This window comes from Necator americanus, chromosome X (genome assembly GCF_031761385.1).
Source record: "Necator americanus strain Aroian chromosome X, whole genome shotgun sequence".
NCBI classification, from domain to species: domain Eukaryota; kingdom Metazoa; phylum Nematoda; class Chromadorea; order Rhabditida; family Ancylostomatidae; genus Necator; species Necator americanus.
In genome coordinates, this window is record NC_087376.1 from 9,683,524 (window position 1) to 9,704,528 (window position 21,005).

Sequence of the window (21,005 nt, forward strand, 5' to 3'; positions counted from 1 at the left end):
CAGAGTGGGCTGGGAGCCAAATCATTGTATAGGCTAGACACGCATTAGTAGACTTGAACTTTAAAGTTTACGTAGTTTGAGTTTAAACTTTAAAGTGAATCAGCGAATCCCAATTTATGCCAGACACTTGATTCCTCAACTTTAAAACATTTTCTTGTGGTTTTAAATCGCTATTATCATTATAAACCATTTCCTTAGAAGAACCAAGAAGCTAGAGTTTCTTTTGACTGCGTGAAGTTGTCTTCACTCGTACTGTAATTCGAATCTGTAATTCACATATACGCTCACAAATCATGTGAACCATGTATCTCATAATTGTGTAATCAAACACAAGCGTTATGCCTCCTGTGTGTGAGCAATCCACAACATCCTCTGTACGGCATTACGATCCCCTATCGACGGCAAGTGATTGTATACGAAGAGGTTTTACGCTAGAAAGGCCGAAATGCCAAATTTCTTGTCTTATCAATGGGCCGGCAGCACATCACGAATAAAAGTGGGCCGTGGAAATATTCAAGGTTTTTTGGTTTAAAAGTTCAAGCGCAATTTCAGAATGAGTTAAAAAAGCGAATAGAAACGCTGGAGAAAGAGCTAGGCGAGCTTAAGGCGGCGTCTATTGTGTCAAATTTACAATGGAATGGCACTGCTCCAGATGAGGTGATAAAGATCAAGCATTTTATTTTTAAAGAAATTGAACGAGTTGCTGAACCGCTGTTTTAGATAGAGCAATGTTGCGAGGTGCTTGCTTCGATTGAGACACAAACCAGTAGGTTATGCAAACAAGTTGAGAAGATTGATCAAGCGCAGAGGGTAGCATTTTCTTTGCAGTTTCAAATTCTTATGTAAGAATGTACTCTTCTTTTAGGACGAACGCAGACGCTCGCTTTCCAAGGATAGTAGTGCAACAATAATTGCTGAACTAGCCAATCTTCTGAATGAACTGAAAAATATCCACACAATAATGGACAATATCAAAGTGGGTTCTCACTTCTCTCATAACCTGCATAACCTGATGTTAACTACTTCATTTCTTATTCTCAATTTCTTATATGCTCGCGGGTATAGACAAGACATTTCTTAAGCTTCCAAAAACTTGTTTACTACCGACAAGAATCGCAAAAAGTAATGATGTAAGCAACCGTTTACTGATTTGAAAAACTACTTCAAGTGTTTCATTCTCTCATTCGACTTATTCTGCAGAGTGAATTGGCAGAATACTTCTCCATGTAGCTTTGTCCAAAAAACAAATTACATGCTACTTTCCGAGTAACTTTCATCACCACAAGTGTAAATTCCTTGAAGAATTCTTTACATTGTTCTCGAAAGAAGCATTCTTAGAGATGAAAATCACCAGGATGAAGCTGTTCAGTTGATCTGTTTTAACGTATTATTCCGTTGTAGAAAAAAAAACTATTCCTAGTAGTTTTGAGTGGTCGGTGTGCAGCAACCAACTCGAAATTCCTAACTATGTTAATTCCATCGCATCTGTTTATTTCTCATTGGTGAATGACTGGTTCAAAAATGTCATGTTATCATAAGCAAATGAATCTGTACATTCCCGTAAAATGCTGGAATTGGGTATGTTAAGTGAGAGTTTCAAAATTCAGCCGGGTTGTTCATCATTGGCAAGAAGATCTCCGTTGAAAGAAAGTGCACTCCCATTTGCAAACGAATGTGCAAAGTGCGCTGAAAATGAGAAGGTTATCGAAGAACAACAGAACGAAGTCGTCTTCTACAAGAAAAAGAACAAGGATTTAACCAATCAGGTAATTGTTTTTAGCTTTCTGTCTGCACGAGCAGGTTACAAATATGGAACACAATTTGCTCAAACATTTTGGTTTATGATACGATATCACATAAGGGGCTACTGCGCAGCAGTAGATGTGGTTTTCAGCTGCTTGCAGATGATTCCAAACCTCTCATGGCAGCGCAAACAGTAGCTAGAACTGGCCTTCTTTTTTTTTTAAACTGTCCCAAGTATATGAACACCATCCTGGCGATAATGTCAAATCGCCTACCTTAGATATGAGGATGCCTTACGGCCATCGCTGGTCGCGGCTAGTCCACGCAAGTTACTGTATGGGCCAGTCACACGTTCGTGAACCTCAAACGATTCTGAATTTAAGTGAACATTGACCCATCCCAAGCGGATTGACAACGCCAAAAACTCTATCCTTTACACATAGATATTAGTGTGAGATATCAAAAGACTTCTTGTCTCCACTTTCAAAATATGTATACTCCAGAGCAAAAGTTCTAGTGCGAATTATGATACAGTCGTGTTTCTATGGTACATAGATGAAACTCGTGTTTTGTGCAGCCGCTGCTTCTTAAGGATGTGTGTACGTAGTTAAGAGGGGCTCATTTGTAAATTCAACGTAACTAAGGACAAGACTCAAAGTTTGACAGGAAAATTTGAATTTTACGATTGACACCAATTCAACGGGTAAGTAATGAAGTGCTGATTCCGAATATCTACTTTAACAAATAGACGCCGTAGGAAGAAGTTCTATGAAAGTGGCGGAAAAAAAACACAAATTTGCAAGCGTTGCACATATTCATTACATTCCTCCGTTGGGATTGTACGTATAGTTGGGCCAAACCGATATGAAGCAAGAACAGTTGCGTTAGCGGCTGCGCTCAAAGCTATGCGGTGGAGACAGTGGTTGGAATTGAGGTGGGACCGCTCAAACTTAAGAGATAGGTGACTGTATCGAGGATCCTTATACTACCCCAACTGTTACGCTCCAAAGCGCTCGGGCGCGGCCGCTTACGCAACTGTCCGTGCTTGATGTCGTTTTGACTGTATGTATTCCACAGCAGCCCACTTGCAATCACCTGCGGATGATTAAAAACAGACTTCTTTTTTCACGATACTAAAATTCAAGAGATTTCTGCCCAATTCAAATCCGTAAAGCACCGAAAACTATGTTTCGAGGGCAAAGGGAGTGACTGTTTGTAACTGTACAACGTAACCTATCAATTCCACACCGGAACGTGGTCGTTCGGGAAGGGAGAAGTCGTTATTTCTTCGTTACTGTATTTCGCATATTTTTACAACACTCAAAACATGTATACGTTTTCCTGTAATTGATGCCCTTATAAGAGGGTGATTTCTTTTTTGCGTAACGTGCGCACTACTCGTATTAAGCCACACCTCTCCAATCTTGTTGCCTGCTTAAAGGCATCACCCCACGAATCTGGAGCGGTGCGGGTTTCAGATGGATTGTGCCTATACGGCGTCCTAGATTGTGGGAAGGAGGAGATTCATGCATCTCTTCCTAATCCCGTAAAAAACGGCCCGGAAGGTGAGGCTTCGAGCGTTCCCGGCCGCTATTGTCTACAAAGAGTTGTTTGGAGTGCGCCAGCCTTGTGCACTCACCGCATCTTATTATTGTATTATTATTGTATTGTTGTCATCAGTAAATCGAAGATTTGCAGTTACACTAGAATCATTTTTACAATTACAATTAGTTGCACTCTTCATTACAGATCCTCCAAACTGAAGACAGATGGACGATTGAAATAGAAAAACAAAGGCAAATCTTTGAGAACGAAGTGAGCAAATCTTTCTTGGTGTCCCTACTACAGTGCGCAACAAAAGAATTAGTTTATTCCCGTTAGTTTATTCCTCAGTAGTCCATGATTTTGCTATTCGAAAGGTAGATACGTGTAGCAGCAAACTCAGCGTCTCAGAAAATTAAGGATTACAGCTTTTTCACCGAACTAGTTTCGATTTTACAGCCTTTTTTTGGAAAGTGACCTTTTTCCATGTTTTACAAGAACATATATTCGCTTCATGTCTTATATCATTCATTTGCTTCATTTTATTTCATTTCAGTCGATGAGCATTTTTAATGTTTCTTTCTTCGTTTTATCTTCCCTCCTCAGCTATTTCTTAATTTTTATTGTGTTTTGAGAAAATGGACTGAAGTCGAAGTTCTACTGATTATGAAAAAGGCGATATCAAAGACTTTAAACAAATTGGATTGAGCAACAACGATAATTATAAAAAAACTAGTGTAGATGTCGAAATGTGGTCAACAATTTTGTGCACGCAATGAAAGAATATGGTTTGAAAAGTTCTGCGACTCTGCAAAAAATCTAATAGAAAAGAATAAGAGAAATGTCATGCGAACAACCTTTACTCCATTAGTGGTGCAAGAATGGCTTGCAGAAACAGGAAACTTAGTACTGCAGTCACAGCGGTTTATTGAGCCTCAACAAACCGCCAGAACTTTAATCAGCAAAAGATAAAAGCAGCTGCCTGGCTAGCATGATTTCTTGTCGATGAAAGGGCCCTCATCGCAAACGACACCAAACAATAAAATTAAATTTCTTCGTTTTCAGCGATGAAAAAGAAGTTCACGTTTGATGAGGTATTCAGGTTGACATATTATTGTCATGACATATGTTAATAGCCACATTTTTTACTTTCCTCTTTTTTTATTTTCAAAAAGGAACGTTAGAGATCAGTTTCTGATAATTTGGGAATTGTTTTTGTTCTGCATAAAAAGTCAAGACTCGCTGTCGTTTGTGGGGGATAAAACATGTTTGGATGTTAACTTTCCTTTTTTGCAATCATACAGTTTTTAGTCCACTTTCCGAATATGATGGCCCGCTAGTCCCTTTAAGATAAGCGATAGAACATTTTGAAGGTTGGCAAACGTTTTCAATTAGCATTGCTCATTGCGTGCACGAAACTGTGGACCACATTTGGGATTCGACTCAATTTCCTCACTATCTCGCCGTTGTTGGATCGTATTCTTTTGAAGCTTTGATTTGGCAATTCCATAATCATTGAGACCTCGATCTCACACTATCATCTTGAAGGACAGTTGATGACTTACTTGACTTAATCGGAGGGCTGATGACATCGCCTGGAGCGATTACCCGCATTTTCGCCGAGGTGTGCCGTCCTCGAAAAAAGCTCTGCCCAACCTTCTCGATCTTCTGCGAAACCTTGCACAGAATCAAGTAGTTCGTCGGATTGATTTTGTGCAAGATTTATATTCCATATTCTGCGATACTTTATGTCTCGCCTGAACTGCCTATCTACGTCGAGTGTCCTCAGGTCCTCTTTCACCACTTCAATCCAGAACTTCCGTTTTTTCCGGAACATCTTTTGATGTCCACACTTTATCGCGGTCTTGTTGCAGTTCACGACGCAACTTCCTCCTCAGTCGTTTTTCCTGGTAGGAATAATCACTGCTGCGGGTGACACATACAGAATTGTATGTAGATCTTGTCTCCATATTGTCTCCGTCTGTCCTTGCAAAGGCAAACTTCTTCCGCGGAATTTGAACCGGGAGTGTTTCTCTTGCAGAGTCCGGCATACGCCTTGTGAAGGAATCGCAAAGTTTCTTCGTGGTCCATACTCCAACATGAATAGACACACATTTGCGGAATTTCGCCCTGCATTCTTCATCTTTCAGAGCTGCCATGCCGAATTTTGGTTGAAGAGGAGCTCCTCTATTTCTCTCGTATCTTGAAGGTAGGAAGAACTGGACGGTGGTCAGAGCCGAATCCAACGTCCCAAACACTTGTAGATTTTCGGATATGTGACTGGGGAATGTTCCTCCTCAGGACTTAGTCTAGCTAAGGTTTGAGAGTTCTCATTTTTTGCTTGCGCTGCTCTTCAGGCGTCGATAAGGTTGCCACGTAAGCTGATGGGGTCGATCATTTTTCTTAAACGTGTAAGCGATGATGAAGCCCGTTTGTTTACATAAGTCGACCAGACGGTCACCATCATCCGACGCTCCGCTCCGCGCTCCGCTGGATAATACCATTTTCCTGGCAAATGGGATCGTTGTTAAAGTCCCTTCTTTGCATTTGCGTCGAATCCGACAATGATAACTTGCTGGCTGTGTATTTTAGAGGTCAACGCCTTCATTTCATCATAGATGGCTTCAAAGTTTACGTTCTCCAGATTGTTGTAATCGTTCCTCACAGCTATCGCGCAGATGCTGATGACTGGCCGATCTTGCGTGCGTGTTCCCTACAGTGTAGCAAACACCATACAGAGATGTCGCAAAAGCCTAGACTCGGCGGTTCGTTGAAGTTCACTCGACAGTGTTCGGAAGTTCAGCGTGATGATACGAGTGGTAGTTACCAGAGATTCCATGCTCCCTTTAGGCAGTTGACCTTTCAGGTTATGTGCTTCGGCGATGTGCTGAACGACAGCACCTTTTTGCAATGTATGGGAATCTTTTGCCATATAACAGAGCAGGTTATTTAACGTTTCCGACAGTAGTTATTAAAAAAAAAGTAGTTAATGAGGTGAGCTGAAACCAGGAAGACATGAATATTTGTCCTCGAGTAGGACAGTAAGTAGAGGGACATGAACGTAATCTTGGAGTGAAGCTATCTTTTCGTTTGTCCAGAGAAGTGCCGCCTCAGAAACAACTATGCTGCAAAATTGTTTTCTGGCGAAAGTTGTAATTCTTAATTTGAGAGACCCTGTGTTTGCTGACACACGAATTAGCACCACTCAGATAGCATAATCTTGCGCTACCCAGTCTTATGGGGGTAAACTTTATGTACATTTATTTATGTACATTATATATATATATATATATATTACTTCTTCTACTTCTTCACGTTAGAAACCAGAGAGCTTTCTTGTCGTTAAATACAATTCATTAGGTCGAAATGTGTGAAAATAATAATTATAATTATATATAGTTTATAGAATTATACATGAAGATGTTTTGCAGATCAAAAGTCTTAGTGTGCGATTAGCTGACTCTAAACGGCAGTTGGAGGAACAAAGCCAAATTCTGCAATCGAAGAGTCTAAACTTAATAGAAAAAACCAGATCAATGGAGGAACAGGAAGAGCGATGTAACCGATTGCAACACGAATTAGAAGAGCAGAAGAAAGAGAAACAAGTCAGTAAGAACGGATTCCCGAATACATTTACATTAATGCTCTTCAAGACGTTTACAACTTTATGAATCTATCTGTCTTTCACGCATTTTTAGCAACTTGACTCCTCGATGTTTTACGTTTTAAAATGCCAATATCCAGAGACTGTGGATCAATACTTTTCCACCAATCCGTATAAACATTACGTTATGATATGGTAATTTAAATGGACAAGAAAATACCCTTAATATCTGTAATCCTTTTATTATCATTAGTTCATTATATCGATAATTCAAACACCTGCTCGACGCGGACGTGAGAACGTTTTCAAGTGCTAACAAGTTAACAGCTTAATCAAAACCAAATATTTTAACGTAATTGTGGCGCTCTCGCGCAACTTTATATTCACATTCACATATACTTTAGGAATTAGAGCAGAATCGAAGGTCTGTTCGCGAATTCGAGATCAAGTACAAAAAACTTGAGAGTATATTTGAACAAGAAAGGGAAAAAATGAACGGTGAACGAAGTCGTGCGAAAATTGAAGTCACTACTTTGAAGAAGATCGCTGAAGACGCCGAAGAATTACTAAGTAAATCATTTGTAAGCAATCTTTTTCTACTAATCATGGAAGTAGGGGATGTTTTTGAGGGACAACTGCACAAGAACTGAAGGTAAAGGAATCAACCTGGAAGACAGACAGAGCCAACTTAGAGCGAGAGATAGCATCATTGAAAAAACAAATGCTAGCATCCAGAAATGGAGAAAGAAGTGAACATGAAGACAAAGGTTGTTGTTGCTGTTGTTGTTTTCAGATATCTTTGCCTAAGTTACTCCATCTATAACTACATCATGTACAAATCCAGAGTATACTGCAAAGAAAAATGGGTAACGCCCACTGAATAGTATCTAACCTATACAGACGTCTAATTACCAAATCAGTGACCGTCGGTATCAGAAGAATCCTCAGTGATATATACATCTAGCAGTTTTTTTTTTTTGAAACTGTGAAAGTTTTTAGTTTCATTCATCAAAGCATCTCTACATGATTCCGAGACAGACGATCCACCAAGTTTGGCTCGACATGAAAGCGACAATATCACAGTTATCGATCTGAAAAAAAAACTAGCTGTGTACGAGAAAAAGGTGAGGTGCATTACAGAGGTCAAGCAATCTGCTTTTTTCTCTTTTTAGAATATGCATGTTTCCAAATGCTCATATATGTGTACTTACTCAAAGATTTAAATTTACAGTGCACCGATTGCGAAAGCAAATTGGAGGAGATGAAAATTGCAAATACTGACTTGCTAGATCAACTGAATAAAGCAAGGCAGGGATGGCAGAAGGACAAGGAGGCTCATCAGCATAAGTTACGTCAAACAGAAAAGGCATGTGCTTGGATATTTTATGAGTTGATCATTCAAAAACAAATTGACCTTTTCGTGACGATGATACTAGTCCAGTTCGTTTATGATTACCAACATATTGGGTTGCCTACTTATTTTTTACGCATGTATACTCTTTACAATTTCATAGCTTCTTAATCACACATTGAGAATGCAGACTTTAAGCCTGACGATGACGTCGATCCGATCCAATCGCACTGCAAAGATAAAACGACGCTGTTACGTACTTAGCTTCGGCTAGGAAACTTCCACAGCAATTTATCTGCTCCCTGAGCTCCTAAGAAAAAGGCTTATCCTAGCATTCAAAGGTCAAAGTGTTTTTCAAAGTGTAAAAAGTAAAGAACCAGCCTAACAGATAAAATCAGCTATCCGTCATTCCATCTCTGCAACATATTCTTAGATCATGGTGGAAATCAAGGTTTTGAAGCATGCTGGGATCGTCGGAAACGACATTTGCCGAAATTAAAAGGAAACAAAGACAAGGAAATTCTGAGTAGCACAAATGTTTATTATGTTTATTATTGGTTGAATTTTTGCTGTCGAATCCTGCAGGGCGCTCTAGATCATAAGTTTGTAACAACAAGATGTCAAAATTTCAGATACGAATAGTTGAAATGGACGCCCTACAACAGAAATTTTCCAGTCGAATGCGAATAATGGAGGACACAAACAAGTCTCTACACTCTCAGGTTATCACCGTTCAAATCAAGTTGAGAATTTCTAGCTAACCACACAAATTTCAGCTGGTTTTGGCTCGACGAGAACGAGATACTCATAAGGAAACAATAGCAAGTTTTGAACGCAAGTTGTTAGAAGACCGTAAGGAGCACGACACACGAGATACCGAAATGCAAAGAGCTCAGGAGAAGATCAAAGACATGGTGGCCGTATCAACAAATTAAATGACTTACATGATTGTGAATGTCAGCAGCGGAATTTGGGAAAGTCATAATGAAAATAATTGTTTTCAGCAAAAATCTCTGTCTGATGTGCAAGCTGAGCTAGAACGAGCTAATACGGATTTGCGCTTGACCAAGGAAGCACGAAAGGCTGATCAGATCCTTTGGAAAATTGATAGAGCACGTGGTAGATACTTCATGATTAGGGAAGCACCGATTACATTTTCTAGTAGTCTAGAATTCAGGTCGAAGCGAAAAGCTTTCGGATGAAGACGTACAAGCCATGGAGCAACTCCAAACCAAGTTTCGTGATTGCGAGAAGTTTTATGTTAGGGAAACGGAACGATTGACTGAGAAACTGAAAGTGATGAGCCAGGAGTTCAAGAAACAAAGGAACGCCCATGAAAGGATTGTTACTGAGGTGAACGTTGAGTACAATTATCACTAAACAAAAAGAGTCTTTAATAATAACCTAAAAGTTACAATTAAGTTGCGAGAACATGTGCGAGTTCTGGAAATAGAGCAACGCAATCTGAGTCTCAAAAAAGACAGCCAAACAGCAGCCAGTGAAATATTGGAAGCGGGCGCAGCAAAACTGCAACAGGCCGTTCATTTAAATGAGCTGCAGAGGTTGACGAGAAAGTACAGGCTGAGCAGCATCATTGACCAGGTAAATTCTCGGAGTTTCTCCCACATGTTCAACTCACCTGCTTCTGCAGGGAGGCTGACGCACCGGCGATTGCGTAGATTGGCGAAGAATTTCCTTCATATAACACTCATCACACAGAGTTGAGTGTACATGTCGCTCCTTTGCGAAAAAAAAGAGACAACAATGGAATGAATTTTTGCTGGCAACAGAGCCGTTGTTAGTGCAACGGTTGTCGCAGTATACATCGCATAAATGTATATCCTTTTTGTTCCTTCAGCTGCAGTTCGTAACCGATCCAATTCGACGAAGCACCAGATCGGATGTTGATAGTAATCCCGATGGAATAAAATATATCATTAACCAGTTGATCACTATCCGAGATGAAGATGCCCAAGCCCTCGTGCCTAAGTACGATTAGTTCCAAACCTCGACTGTGTTGACTGCGTAAAATAAAGAAACATGTTTTTTTCAGCGACGATCGCAGCGCTTCGATACAAACATTCGCAGACAAGAACGGTTATACACCGTCGTTAAGCGAATATGACGGTACATACGATAATGTCAGTCAATCCTCACTAAGCATTAGATCTGTAGCCAGTATGCCCGTCAGAAGCACAGTTAGGTATGAATTCACTCATTAGACTACAGTTGATACAGACTACTGGGTTACATGTGTTGCTTCTGAATGTGTTTTATTACACTTAGCAGTGACACTCGCATTGGCATCGAAAGGTATGGGCGCCACATATCCAGAAGACCATATCCGGATCATACACTAGGTTTGTACACCACTACTAAAGAGCTTGCGGGATCAAGAAAAAAAGAAACCATGAATGACAAACCTGGCTTTCTTAAGACATGCAAAATTCATGGACTAGAAAAATCTAATAGCGATTCTTTTTTTTTATGCTCAGTGTTGAAGTTCCTGGTTTGCTACCTCGCTTAAGGTTCCTTAAAGTTTTAAGCAACATTTTGAGTGACTTGTATGCACAACAAGACCGTCAAGATAGAGCATGTATTGAATTATTTCATTCATTTCACTTATTCTTCAATTATTTTATTTGTAATAAATTCTCAGGAACAACTGAATCCTTTAGTAACGGCATTTACCGCACTTCTCATCCTGCATGTATTTGTGGGAAGAAACGGAGGAACCTGACCGCTACACTCAGTAAATTTGGAGGAATTTTTTTCAAAGTGTTGGCCGTCATTTATGTTTACAAGCTCGAGGATCATGTAGACATGCATAGGTTTTGGGTCTATTTGTGCAATACGCGCATCCTGGTTTTCAAACACGTCTCTTGAACACATAATCTCGCTCTGAATATGAAGAGAGATGCTATCCAATGAAAACAGAAATACTACAATATCTCTGAGTGTTGTCCATATTCGACAGTCCATGAATCTTGGCACGTTGAATTCGTAGCTTTTACATTGATTTGCGTAAGCTGTGGTCAAAGTTGATACTGATCTTTATTAACAGCTAACGTTTCGGCGTTATCGCCATCGAAAGAGCGTGGAAAAATCAGGGCCATCAGTAATTTATCTTCTCAAGCGCCTCATCACCTACAGGAGGCACTAAACGACAGGCCTACTCAACGAACAACACATCAGCTAGTGGTCACTTCACTTACTGATTATGGTAACGTTACACCACATACCACAATAATGAATCACAATGGTTTTTTATAGAAACCTGACAGCCCGCTCCATAAATCAAAACCTGCACAGATCTTGGTATGGGGCTAGATCGTTTGTGATCGCAATGCACTCATCCCTTCTGTTCACTTTGGGAGTTTTGCTAGTTATCCAAAATGTTTCTGTTGTTCTGCGAACTATGGTCTCGGACTCGAAAGATAGTGTCTGATAGTGTGTAACTTTTACCTCTATTTCGGAGTTTTGATAACATATTCTAAAGACGGTTACATGTACGACTGGCCACCAGCTGACACTTGAGCTTCGCTGGTGGTATCTCCATAATCCTGATGTCGTTTTGTAGATCCGCTTGGCGTAGGTAACACCGTACCGCTCTGCTCATATCATCAGATATTTAAGGCAGACAGAACGGAATCTTTTCTGGGCCATTCACTACTTTGGGTTTTCTGGAGGGATGCCGTCTCTTTGTGACAAAAGATCGTCTCAGAAAAACAGACCATCCACTTTCTCTGCTGCTGTCAACGATATCAGCTTGCTCCTAATTTCATAACCAATAAGGGACTTAATGAGATAAGCGGTGTCTCCAAAAAAAGCCGGCAGGTGTGCAAAATCAAACAACAACTCATACACATGGTATTGAAGGCGAGACAAGATCATATGTTCTTGTTGTTGAAGAATTATGTATAAAGAACAATGTTGCGAATGCTTTGTGCCGGAACACATATGGGAGAGAACATTAAGTCAAAGTCAAGTTTCTGATTGTATTCGCTCTAGTGCAAAATCTAAATGCAGAAAAAGTCCAGAACCAAGTTTAGAACGATCTCTGTATGTTCAGAGCACAGCGCCAGCACTGTTTTACCAACAAAGCACAAAATTCATCTCGTGTTCCTGTGACTGGCGATGTACTCAACTCAGCGGATGTTTTTGGATCTCGCCCCTAGTTTCGCACCTGTACAATCGATATGTCCGGCGGTATTACGGAAGATCGTTGACGGCCTCCAATTGTTTCATGATAGGTTGCGAATGTAAGCAAAAGAAGAAGAGCGAAGAGGGGAAAACAGAATCGCTGAGCAGGTATCTTTGCCATCCATACCTTTCCCGCGCACAGTGTATAAACCAGTGGACTCTAACCTTCCGAGTGCTTGCAACATCAGTATACTCCATTTTGGGGCGTTTCTCGAAAAAAAAACACATCAGTCTCAAGTTCTCTGTTGAGCAACGCCAAGATCTACATGAGATTCGCAATCTTTGTGCAGCTGCGAAGATCAAGGTTACCTTTTAGTGACAAGGAAAGGGAATTTGTTGTCTTATCACGTGAACTAGACATAGCAATAACGAAACCAACACCTTGAGGATGACGAACTGTATGTTCCTCTGCCAATGAGTTTAGAGGACAATGTTGCCGTCTAAACAATGGTTGGGTTGAAACAGCTGGAACACCGAGAAACCTTCATACGTGTCTCAAGAATGACATACATATGTCGAGTCCTATACAACCTCATAAAGACCAACAATTTCTCTCAAAATGGTCTCGCTTCAAATAATCTACGTGACTTTAAGATGAGACCTATCACAAGTGGTATCGGGAAGGCCTATGAATAGAATTTTGTGGCTGCTCAACACGATCCTAAATCAGTTTCTCAGATATGTCCCTACTCATCTCAGTAGTTCCAACAGTTTCCTCAAACAACTTCGCAGTACTACGTTCGAACGCGAATGCGTCATAGAGTCTTTTGACGTCACATCGCTTTATAAGAACGTTTCAAACGATGTCGCGATTCAAATAGTTAACGAACTAGTTAACGAACCAGGTTAAATTGAACATGTAAGGATTGAGCATCAGGCAGATTCTGACGCTGAAGGACGAGTGCCTAAATTGCCTCATTTTTCCGTGGTGGAGACAGTATCACCGACAATTTCGATCCCTGGCTATGAGACAAAGGCTTGCACCCACTCTTGCTGTTGTTTTTATGTCCAAAATCGAAAAGCTTGTACTAGGCCGCAAACCAGTGCTGTATTGTCGTTACGTAGATGATTTTTGTGTCGTCTTCCCAACACATGCACAAATGGACACGTGTTTTAACGTTTTTCAACGAGCAGTGTCCGCACATTAAGCCCACAAGGGAGAAGCCGATAGACAACAGGTCAACTTAAATGCGCATATCTACTTGTGGGATGGTATATGGAAGACTAAGTATTGAAAACCCAGTAGCAAAAACACCTTAATCCACCTTCGTTCAGCGCTTCGCAGTGAAATGAAAAATCTGATATAGGCAACATGTACAGGACCGCGGCAAGGGTGGCCTCGAGTAGTCAGGAAAAAAATGTGCTCCGTTAGTCTGGTCCAGAAAAGATTCCGTTCTGTTTACCTTACATATCTGATGATGTGAGCAGAGCCATGAGGAGTTGTCAAGCGGGTCTACAGAATGACGTGAGGGTTCTGGAAGTGCCACCAGCTAACCTCAAGTGTCAGCTGGTACGCAATCGTGCATATGACTGACTTTGTACAACTCCCAGTTACGTGGTTTCCCCACATGCAAGGAAGAGGGACAGCCTGGTATCAGGTGTGGTGTACAGTATCACGTGCAGGTCGTGTGATGATGATTATATAGGGGAAACGGGAAGCCTTCTGTGTATTCATATGCACAGAATTCGGGTTAAGGAGCACCTAGATTCAAAATCTGAACTCTTTAGCCCACTCGAAGCACACCGTAGAATATGTCATTACAACTCCGAAATGATACGTTACCGTAATCAACAAATGAGGTATCACTAGCTGTGTTGTTCGTTGAGTACGCTTGTCATTTCAATGCTTTCTATAGGTGATGAGGCGCTTGAGAGGATAAATTACTGATGGCTTTGATTTTACCACGCTCTGATGAAGGCGATAACGCCGAAACGTTAGCTGTTAATGATGATCAATACCAATCTCGGCCACAGCTCAAACAAATCAGTATAAAAACTATAATATCTATTGCCTTACTTTCCTTATTTCATAAAGATTCATTTCGGACGGGATTTTCGAATCCTACAGAACCTTTTATTCGTCATCTATTTTTGCGTTTTAGAATTCCTAGACTGGCTACCACATTTAAATAAGTATGTTTTTATTGACAGAAGAGAAATATGGAACCAGGAACGAACATGCTCCATTAACATTCATTTCCTTCTTTTCCTTTCATTACTACTGCATGGGCTAGAAACCCACTTTGAGCAAACAAACTACTTTGTTAAATAGATAGGTTTAGCGAATCCAGCATATTTTTGTGGGACGAAAAATATCTCCCGGTTTGTCGCTTTATCACTCTAATACTGACATTTCTTGGTATGATCCAATTCCAGTGAGTTCGACGGCTATTTTGGCACAAGGTAAAAGTAGCGCTGGTAGTACTTCAAAAATTTTTGTTTTTAGTAATGATTGTCTTTAGAAATTCTTTACGGTCGCCAACATTTTGAATATCACTATCATGGATATGTGGTTTACTAGTGTTTCTAGAAGAACGCGACGATGATTCCAATAAAGGAGTTGATACCGATGAGCGAAGCGTACCTGTTCCGCATACAGTGCCTCGAACATCGTCCTTCGAACAAAACAATGAAAACGGAACTTACCCTCACAGAGCCGGTATTAACAATTATATATGTGTATATGAATAGATACCAATTACTTTTTCATACATGAACTGATGAAGAGAACTGTTTGTGTTTTGTTGTTCTGGGCATAGCTACGAAAAATTACAGGAACGACAAATATACTTTGCCGCGTAAGACGCGAGGAACTTGCACGCGGTGGTCAACCCTCTGTAAGACTTATGGCACGAGCATTTGAAGCCATCGATAACTGTCGTCCTCCCGAGAAACAGTTCTTTTTTGGCATGAGAAAATCACGTTCAGTTGAAACCACACACAGCAGGCAACCAGTCAAGGTAAAATAATTGAGAATTAAGAAAATATTCCCTTTGAACACGATCTATTCTTTCAGGTGGACACTCCAAGTACACTTAAACATAGCATCAGCAATGTTGATGTGGAAGAAGCATCACCGTATGCTACGCTTCCACGAGGTGAACTCACTTTATCAAGGACTACGCACCACATTAATTCTTTGCATTGTAGGAGGCCGTAATCCTTTCAAGAATATGGGGTCGAAGCTAGTTGAAAGAGTGAGGAGAAGCTTGTCACGATCGAGTCGACAGAGCAATGAACATACTGAAACAACAGATACAAAAGCGGACAAGAATCCAGCCAAAGCGGTATTTTCAAGATGTATATTAGATATAAAGTTGCTGCATTCAGGTGCTGGATTAATACTAATGTGGGACACTGGACGTTAGGAGGCGTAAAAAACCTTATCTTTTTCTCACTTTTCTTATTCTGTTGTTCCGTGTTTGTGGATAATTGCGTATGTTTGAAGACTTAAAACAACTGTAACTAACTTACAAACTTCAACGGATTTTTTTTTCAAAACACATCGCACGGAGTCAAGATTCTCCTCTCGCTTTCTTGCACATTCCTGGAAGGCTTTTTCAAAAAGGTGACATACTTGGCTTAATCGGCGGGCTGATATTATCAGCCTAAGGCGATTGCCCGCATTTTCGCCGAGTGTGTCGTCCTTGAACATACGTCTGCCCAACCTTCTCGATCTTCTCGAGATCGAGTGTTTGTGCAGAGTCACTCCGCTTTTCGCTATTCGTTATCCAGCAAAACTTTGCGTCTCCCCTGAACTGCCTATCCACGCAGAGCGTTCTCAACCTCCGACAAACTCTTCAAGACTCGTTGAACGAGTCGACCTGTTGGTCTCCTCAGAATATGACCAAAGAAGCGAACATGACTTTCTGTAGCTACTTTTGATAGCGGTGTAAGATGGTGATACCCTCTGTTTGTTATCCGCCAGTATGCCACATCGATACCTACGTTGGGATCTTCATTGTAGCATACCCTAGCCAAAAGTATACAGGTAGCTGTCTAAGTAGTTTCCTTTCCGTGCAAACAAGCTTTTCCATCACTTTAGACGGTGCTGCTCAAGTCTCCTATTCCGATACGTGCCTTATGATAGGGCGAATTGTGGATACACAGACTCGCAGTTTGACTTCGTTGGTGATGGGGGTCGCCCACAGGTATTTCGTTAAGGAGTTAAATGCAGAAATGGTCTTGCTTTATATATTTTTCGCAGTTGTCTTTGTTCTTTAGCATACAACTCAGGTAACAAAACTCATCGCGAGACCGATCGGCTGTCCATTCCATCGATGTCTCGAACAGACAAACATCTGCTTGCACTTATGAGGGTGTAGACGTAGTCCATAGGATGCAGCCAGCTTCGATACAAGGCTGACAACATGTTGAAGTTTCGCACTGCTTTCCGCGAATATAACAAAATCGTCGGCGTACAGATCAGTCATGAGGGAAACTGATGGCGCTAAAACGATGTCGGCAGGACATTTATCTACTATTCTTCGCATGGTGCCCTTTGTCTTACTTCACTTACCACTTCAGACGATGATGTACATCCGGCTGATGTTCGATCTGCAGCAGTTGTTATTTGATTCGTTTTATCAATTAAGCGAACAAACTTTCCTGGTACTCCATCGGCGCAAATCGCGTTGAGAAGACGGCTTCGATGTGGAAAGTCGAAAGCGTCTTCGAAGTCCAGAAAGGCTAAATGCATTAGTTTCGAATACCGCTGCCAGGTTTCGGTCACACTCCTGACGATAAAGATCTGGTCAATCGTAGATCCTCCAGGACAGCCAGGTTGCTAGACGCGCGTTATTTCGACACGATGTTTAATAAGCTGATCCAAGATAACCTGCTCCAATACTTTGTACATAACACGCAGCAAATAGATTCTTGGATAGTCCCTAGGGTATTTTGGTTGGGTACCTCTTGGTTGCCACGCTGGTCTTCTTGACGGATCGATACCGTTAGCACCACTGCGACTTCAAACTTGTTTAATTAAACTTTTATCTTTGTTTTGTCTTTGTTGTTTGTTTCTATTGTTTACATAAACATAACATAATAAGAAGTTAACAACAAACGTTAACAAATGAGAAAGACTGCGGTTGGAAGAGGCGAAGCGCAATATGACGTAATAAGAAGCTGACAACAAGCGATATCAAATGAGAGGGCAATGAGGTCGACCAAGGCGATAGAGATAAAGTAATCAATAAGGCAATAAAGTAGACAAGAAACAATGGATATGAGAGAGAGGAAGAAATGAACGAACGGTGTCGAAGGAAACAATCCGGACTAACAAAATGAGGTTATAGAACAGAGATTGTTATATGAGCGCAAGCATGGCGCCAACGAAGGATACGAGGAAGCTGTCAAGCTTAAAACAGGAGATGGTCATTATGCACGACTTCGAAATGTATGTCGAAGAGATTCGTGTCTAGTTAAACGAGCAGATTCGATGTATAGGCGAGCGAACAGAACGCAGATCGCTGTTCTTCAGGAAGTGGACGATATTTTCCAAAGATGAGGCGAGGCCGAAGCAGAGTATTCGCTACAGCTGCCCTGTTATTCCGAAATGGCCGCTTTCGAAAGGAAACTAGGAATAGTTGTAGAAGAGAAAAAGAAGAGACGAAGTTGTAGAAGAGATAGTTGAAGAAATGAATCCGTGGAAAGCAGAAGGGACTCGGAAATGTAACTTACGCGAGTATTTGGAAAAAGAGAGAAGATAACTCCGAAGCGGTACATTCCAAGTGCATAAAAGAAGGAATGAGCGACCGGTTGCGAAATGGGCTAAAATAGTTAGGTCGACGACTTTTTGGTATACATTCTGCAATGCACCTTTACCGACGGCAATGGTAGAAAACTACGATGACAGTGAATTGTTTCGCTATATAGTACCTGTGAAGGGTAACTTTTTGTGGAGGGGAATTATGATAGCGTGTCTTCAATTCTACACTCTACATCTTTTTGCTAATGTTTGACAAGAAGCACTATGCATTTTTCAGATAACTCTAGCGTTACCTCTTGATGATCGTATGTACAAAAAAGTAGCTAGTCTCTAGTTTCTTGTCGAGTCTACCAAGAGTGAGAGAATCCAGAGGGCTACAACAAGATCTGCAGGAAATGACATAAACTTAGAGTGAACCGCTCGTTAAATTCGATGGTAACGATAAATAGTTAGGCTGCACCAAATGTATGTTTTTTTAGCAGGATTGGTATTTGGAGCAACAACTTTATTGAGTGGAGCTGACTATAGATTCCTAATTGTATTGTATTCTTTCGTGTTCTAACTAAAATGGCCTCTAAACTTCTCAGTAAAATCTGACCATTTTGGAGATGCACCGAACAAATATGATTGATGAATGCAATTATATTAACTCGCTCATGACATGTGATAGTTGATCATGTAATTCAAATGTCAAATTACTCGCTAAACATGCCAATTATAGGGTTCTGAAGTTCAAGACTGGAATCAAAGGAAAAATTGACAAGGTTCAGGAATGAACCTTATAGAGAGCATTTTTTCTTGTATCTTTTCAATGTGCTACTACATGCTCCTTAGTCGGGACAAACTTCTCTATCCACAGTTTCAAAGGCGTGATCGAAATACTAAATTCATCGAACACATAGCGATCTGTAGCAATTTTGGTGATTATCGCAGACAAAAATCTACCGCAATTGTAATCTGACTTGTATTAACGTAATGGAAGCGAAAAGAACAGTTCTGCTATTATTATTACCTTCCTCTCACAAGCTCACACTTCACAGTAGTGACACTTGCGAGAACATTTTCGAAACTTAGTAGTAGTGCGAGATCCAAGTTAGGACCTGAATTAGATTATGGGGAAGGCTAAAGGCAGTGACAAGATTCTGTGAGATATTAGCGATCATCGTCTACTGGATTATATACAGATTTACTATAGCCTACAAGATTTATTATAGATTTTGATCAACTGCACTCATTCCGCTCCTTGCATTGTTTGCGTATAGCAGTCATACGAATTGACAAACGTCTGAGAAGTGAAAGGGAACAAACTTCATACGGAATATCTCAAATGACGTTGCTTAGTGCAGAGTTCCTGAGAAAATTTAACAAAGTTTCACTTCGTGGCACTTAAAAGATGTGTGGTATTTTGCACAAGTGAAGCGGGTGTAGCGCATTCAGCAAGAGGTTCCGTTGCCTACACGTTCGATCGGTCGGAGGTTCGAGTCCGCTCCAACGCTCATAGAGCCTTTCATCCGTCAGTGGTCAATAAATTGGTACCAGACTTGTTTGGGAGGATAAAAACACTAACTTGACACATTGGCTAGTCCCCGCAAGTCATTGTATAGGCCAGTTACATGTTCGTAAACCTCAACGATTCTGAAATTAAGAGAACGTGGTGGCGCATCCCAAGCGGATTGATTAACGCAGAGGCTTTATCTTTTATCCTTTATTTTCCACAGTCTTTAAATCTTAAATCTAATCTGACCCAGAGACGTATTTAAAAAACAACAACTTCGAATTCCAGCAGTATATCACATTAAAATTTCAGGATAAGAGTTCCGCCACTCTCAAGAAGACGAAAAAACGATCAGCGGAAGCAAAAGCCCGGAAAACAAGCGGAGGATGATCAGCAGAATGCACCTTAGAGGAATACTGTCGTACCAACTTCACATCATATTTTGCTTAAGATTTCAAAAAACCTTGTAAACGAGCAAAGCTCATGAACGACCGAAAGAAGTCGGTGAACTTCTACTATTGACGTTTTCCTACCAAGAAAATCTATTGCTGCTGGATTGTATTTAATTCGAGCGTCTCATTCCCACTGTGGTGGATTATTCATTGAGAAAATGCGATCAGTAGTTTTAGGTGGCACAAGACTTTGCTGAAAACAAACCAAATAGATTAGTATTTTTTTTTGTATGTCGTTGCTTGTTAAGTATGCTACACTACACGCTTGAGATGGATTTGAGTATTTGGTATAAGTTTGATAAGATATCTGAACTTCTAATGTTTTTTGGAAAGCCCAACCCTTCCTACTGGAAGGATTTTTTTAGAACAATCTACTAGAGCAATTTTGAGTTCTATGTCTGTTCGGCAGCAATTAGCAGTTTACTCTCGGCATATTTCAGATTTTTCTCTCGTTCTCATTTCGTATTCTTCTCGACTATGGTTACTTCTTATTTAGGTTTCTGTTTCTAGCAATGGGGAAATTGATTTTTACTCATTACCAAGGTCTTTAACTAACACGACTGTAGTATCTGAGTCACAACAAAGAGAGCAAGTCGGTAACTGCACTCTTTAGGCCTAGGACAGGAATTCTTCTAATTAAATAGTGCTTACAAACATGATGCTCTCTTTTGATCATCTAGGCACCTGATTTCATGCCAATTAGTGATGTTTTCTGTAGTAATTTTAAGTTGAATTTTACAGTATTTCAAAGTTCCACCTTGTCTTTTGCTATCATAATTCTGCTCAACATATGCAGTATAGAGTTCTTCTCGAAATCTTGATGCTAGTTTAGCTCTCTTCATGTATAGTACGAATGAACATCTGTCGACAAGCGAGAATGAAGACCATTTCATGCGTACACAAAT

The 21,005-nt window shown here is 40.5% G+C and overlaps 1 protein-coding gene across 1 annotated transcript; it reads left to right on the plus strand.

Annotated features, from left to right (window-relative positions):
- Positions 1-445: 445 nt before the first annotated feature.
- Positions 446-20,038, plus strand: RB195_022054 (uncharacterized protein; the record flags this gene model as incomplete). The annotated part of the gene is made up of 24 exons (XM_064209054.1): positions 446-496; positions 553-657; positions 721-810; positions 866-976; positions 1,608-1,766; positions 3,493-3,558; positions 6,717-6,890; positions 7,294-7,459; positions 7,519-7,656; positions 7,889-8,013; positions 8,121-8,255; positions 8,873-8,962; positions 9,017-9,154; positions 9,245-9,359; positions 9,418-9,593; positions 9,663-9,842; positions 10,099-10,229; positions 10,294-10,443; positions 10,527-10,600; positions 14,974-15,102; positions 15,219-15,403; positions 15,460-15,541; positions 15,594-15,730; positions 19,961-20,038. The coding sequence occupies 24 exons, from the start codon at positions 446-448 to the stop codon at positions 20,036-20,038; spliced, it is 2,985 nt and encodes a 994-aa protein (XP_064064935.1).
- Positions 20,039-21,005: the final 967 nt, after the last annotated feature.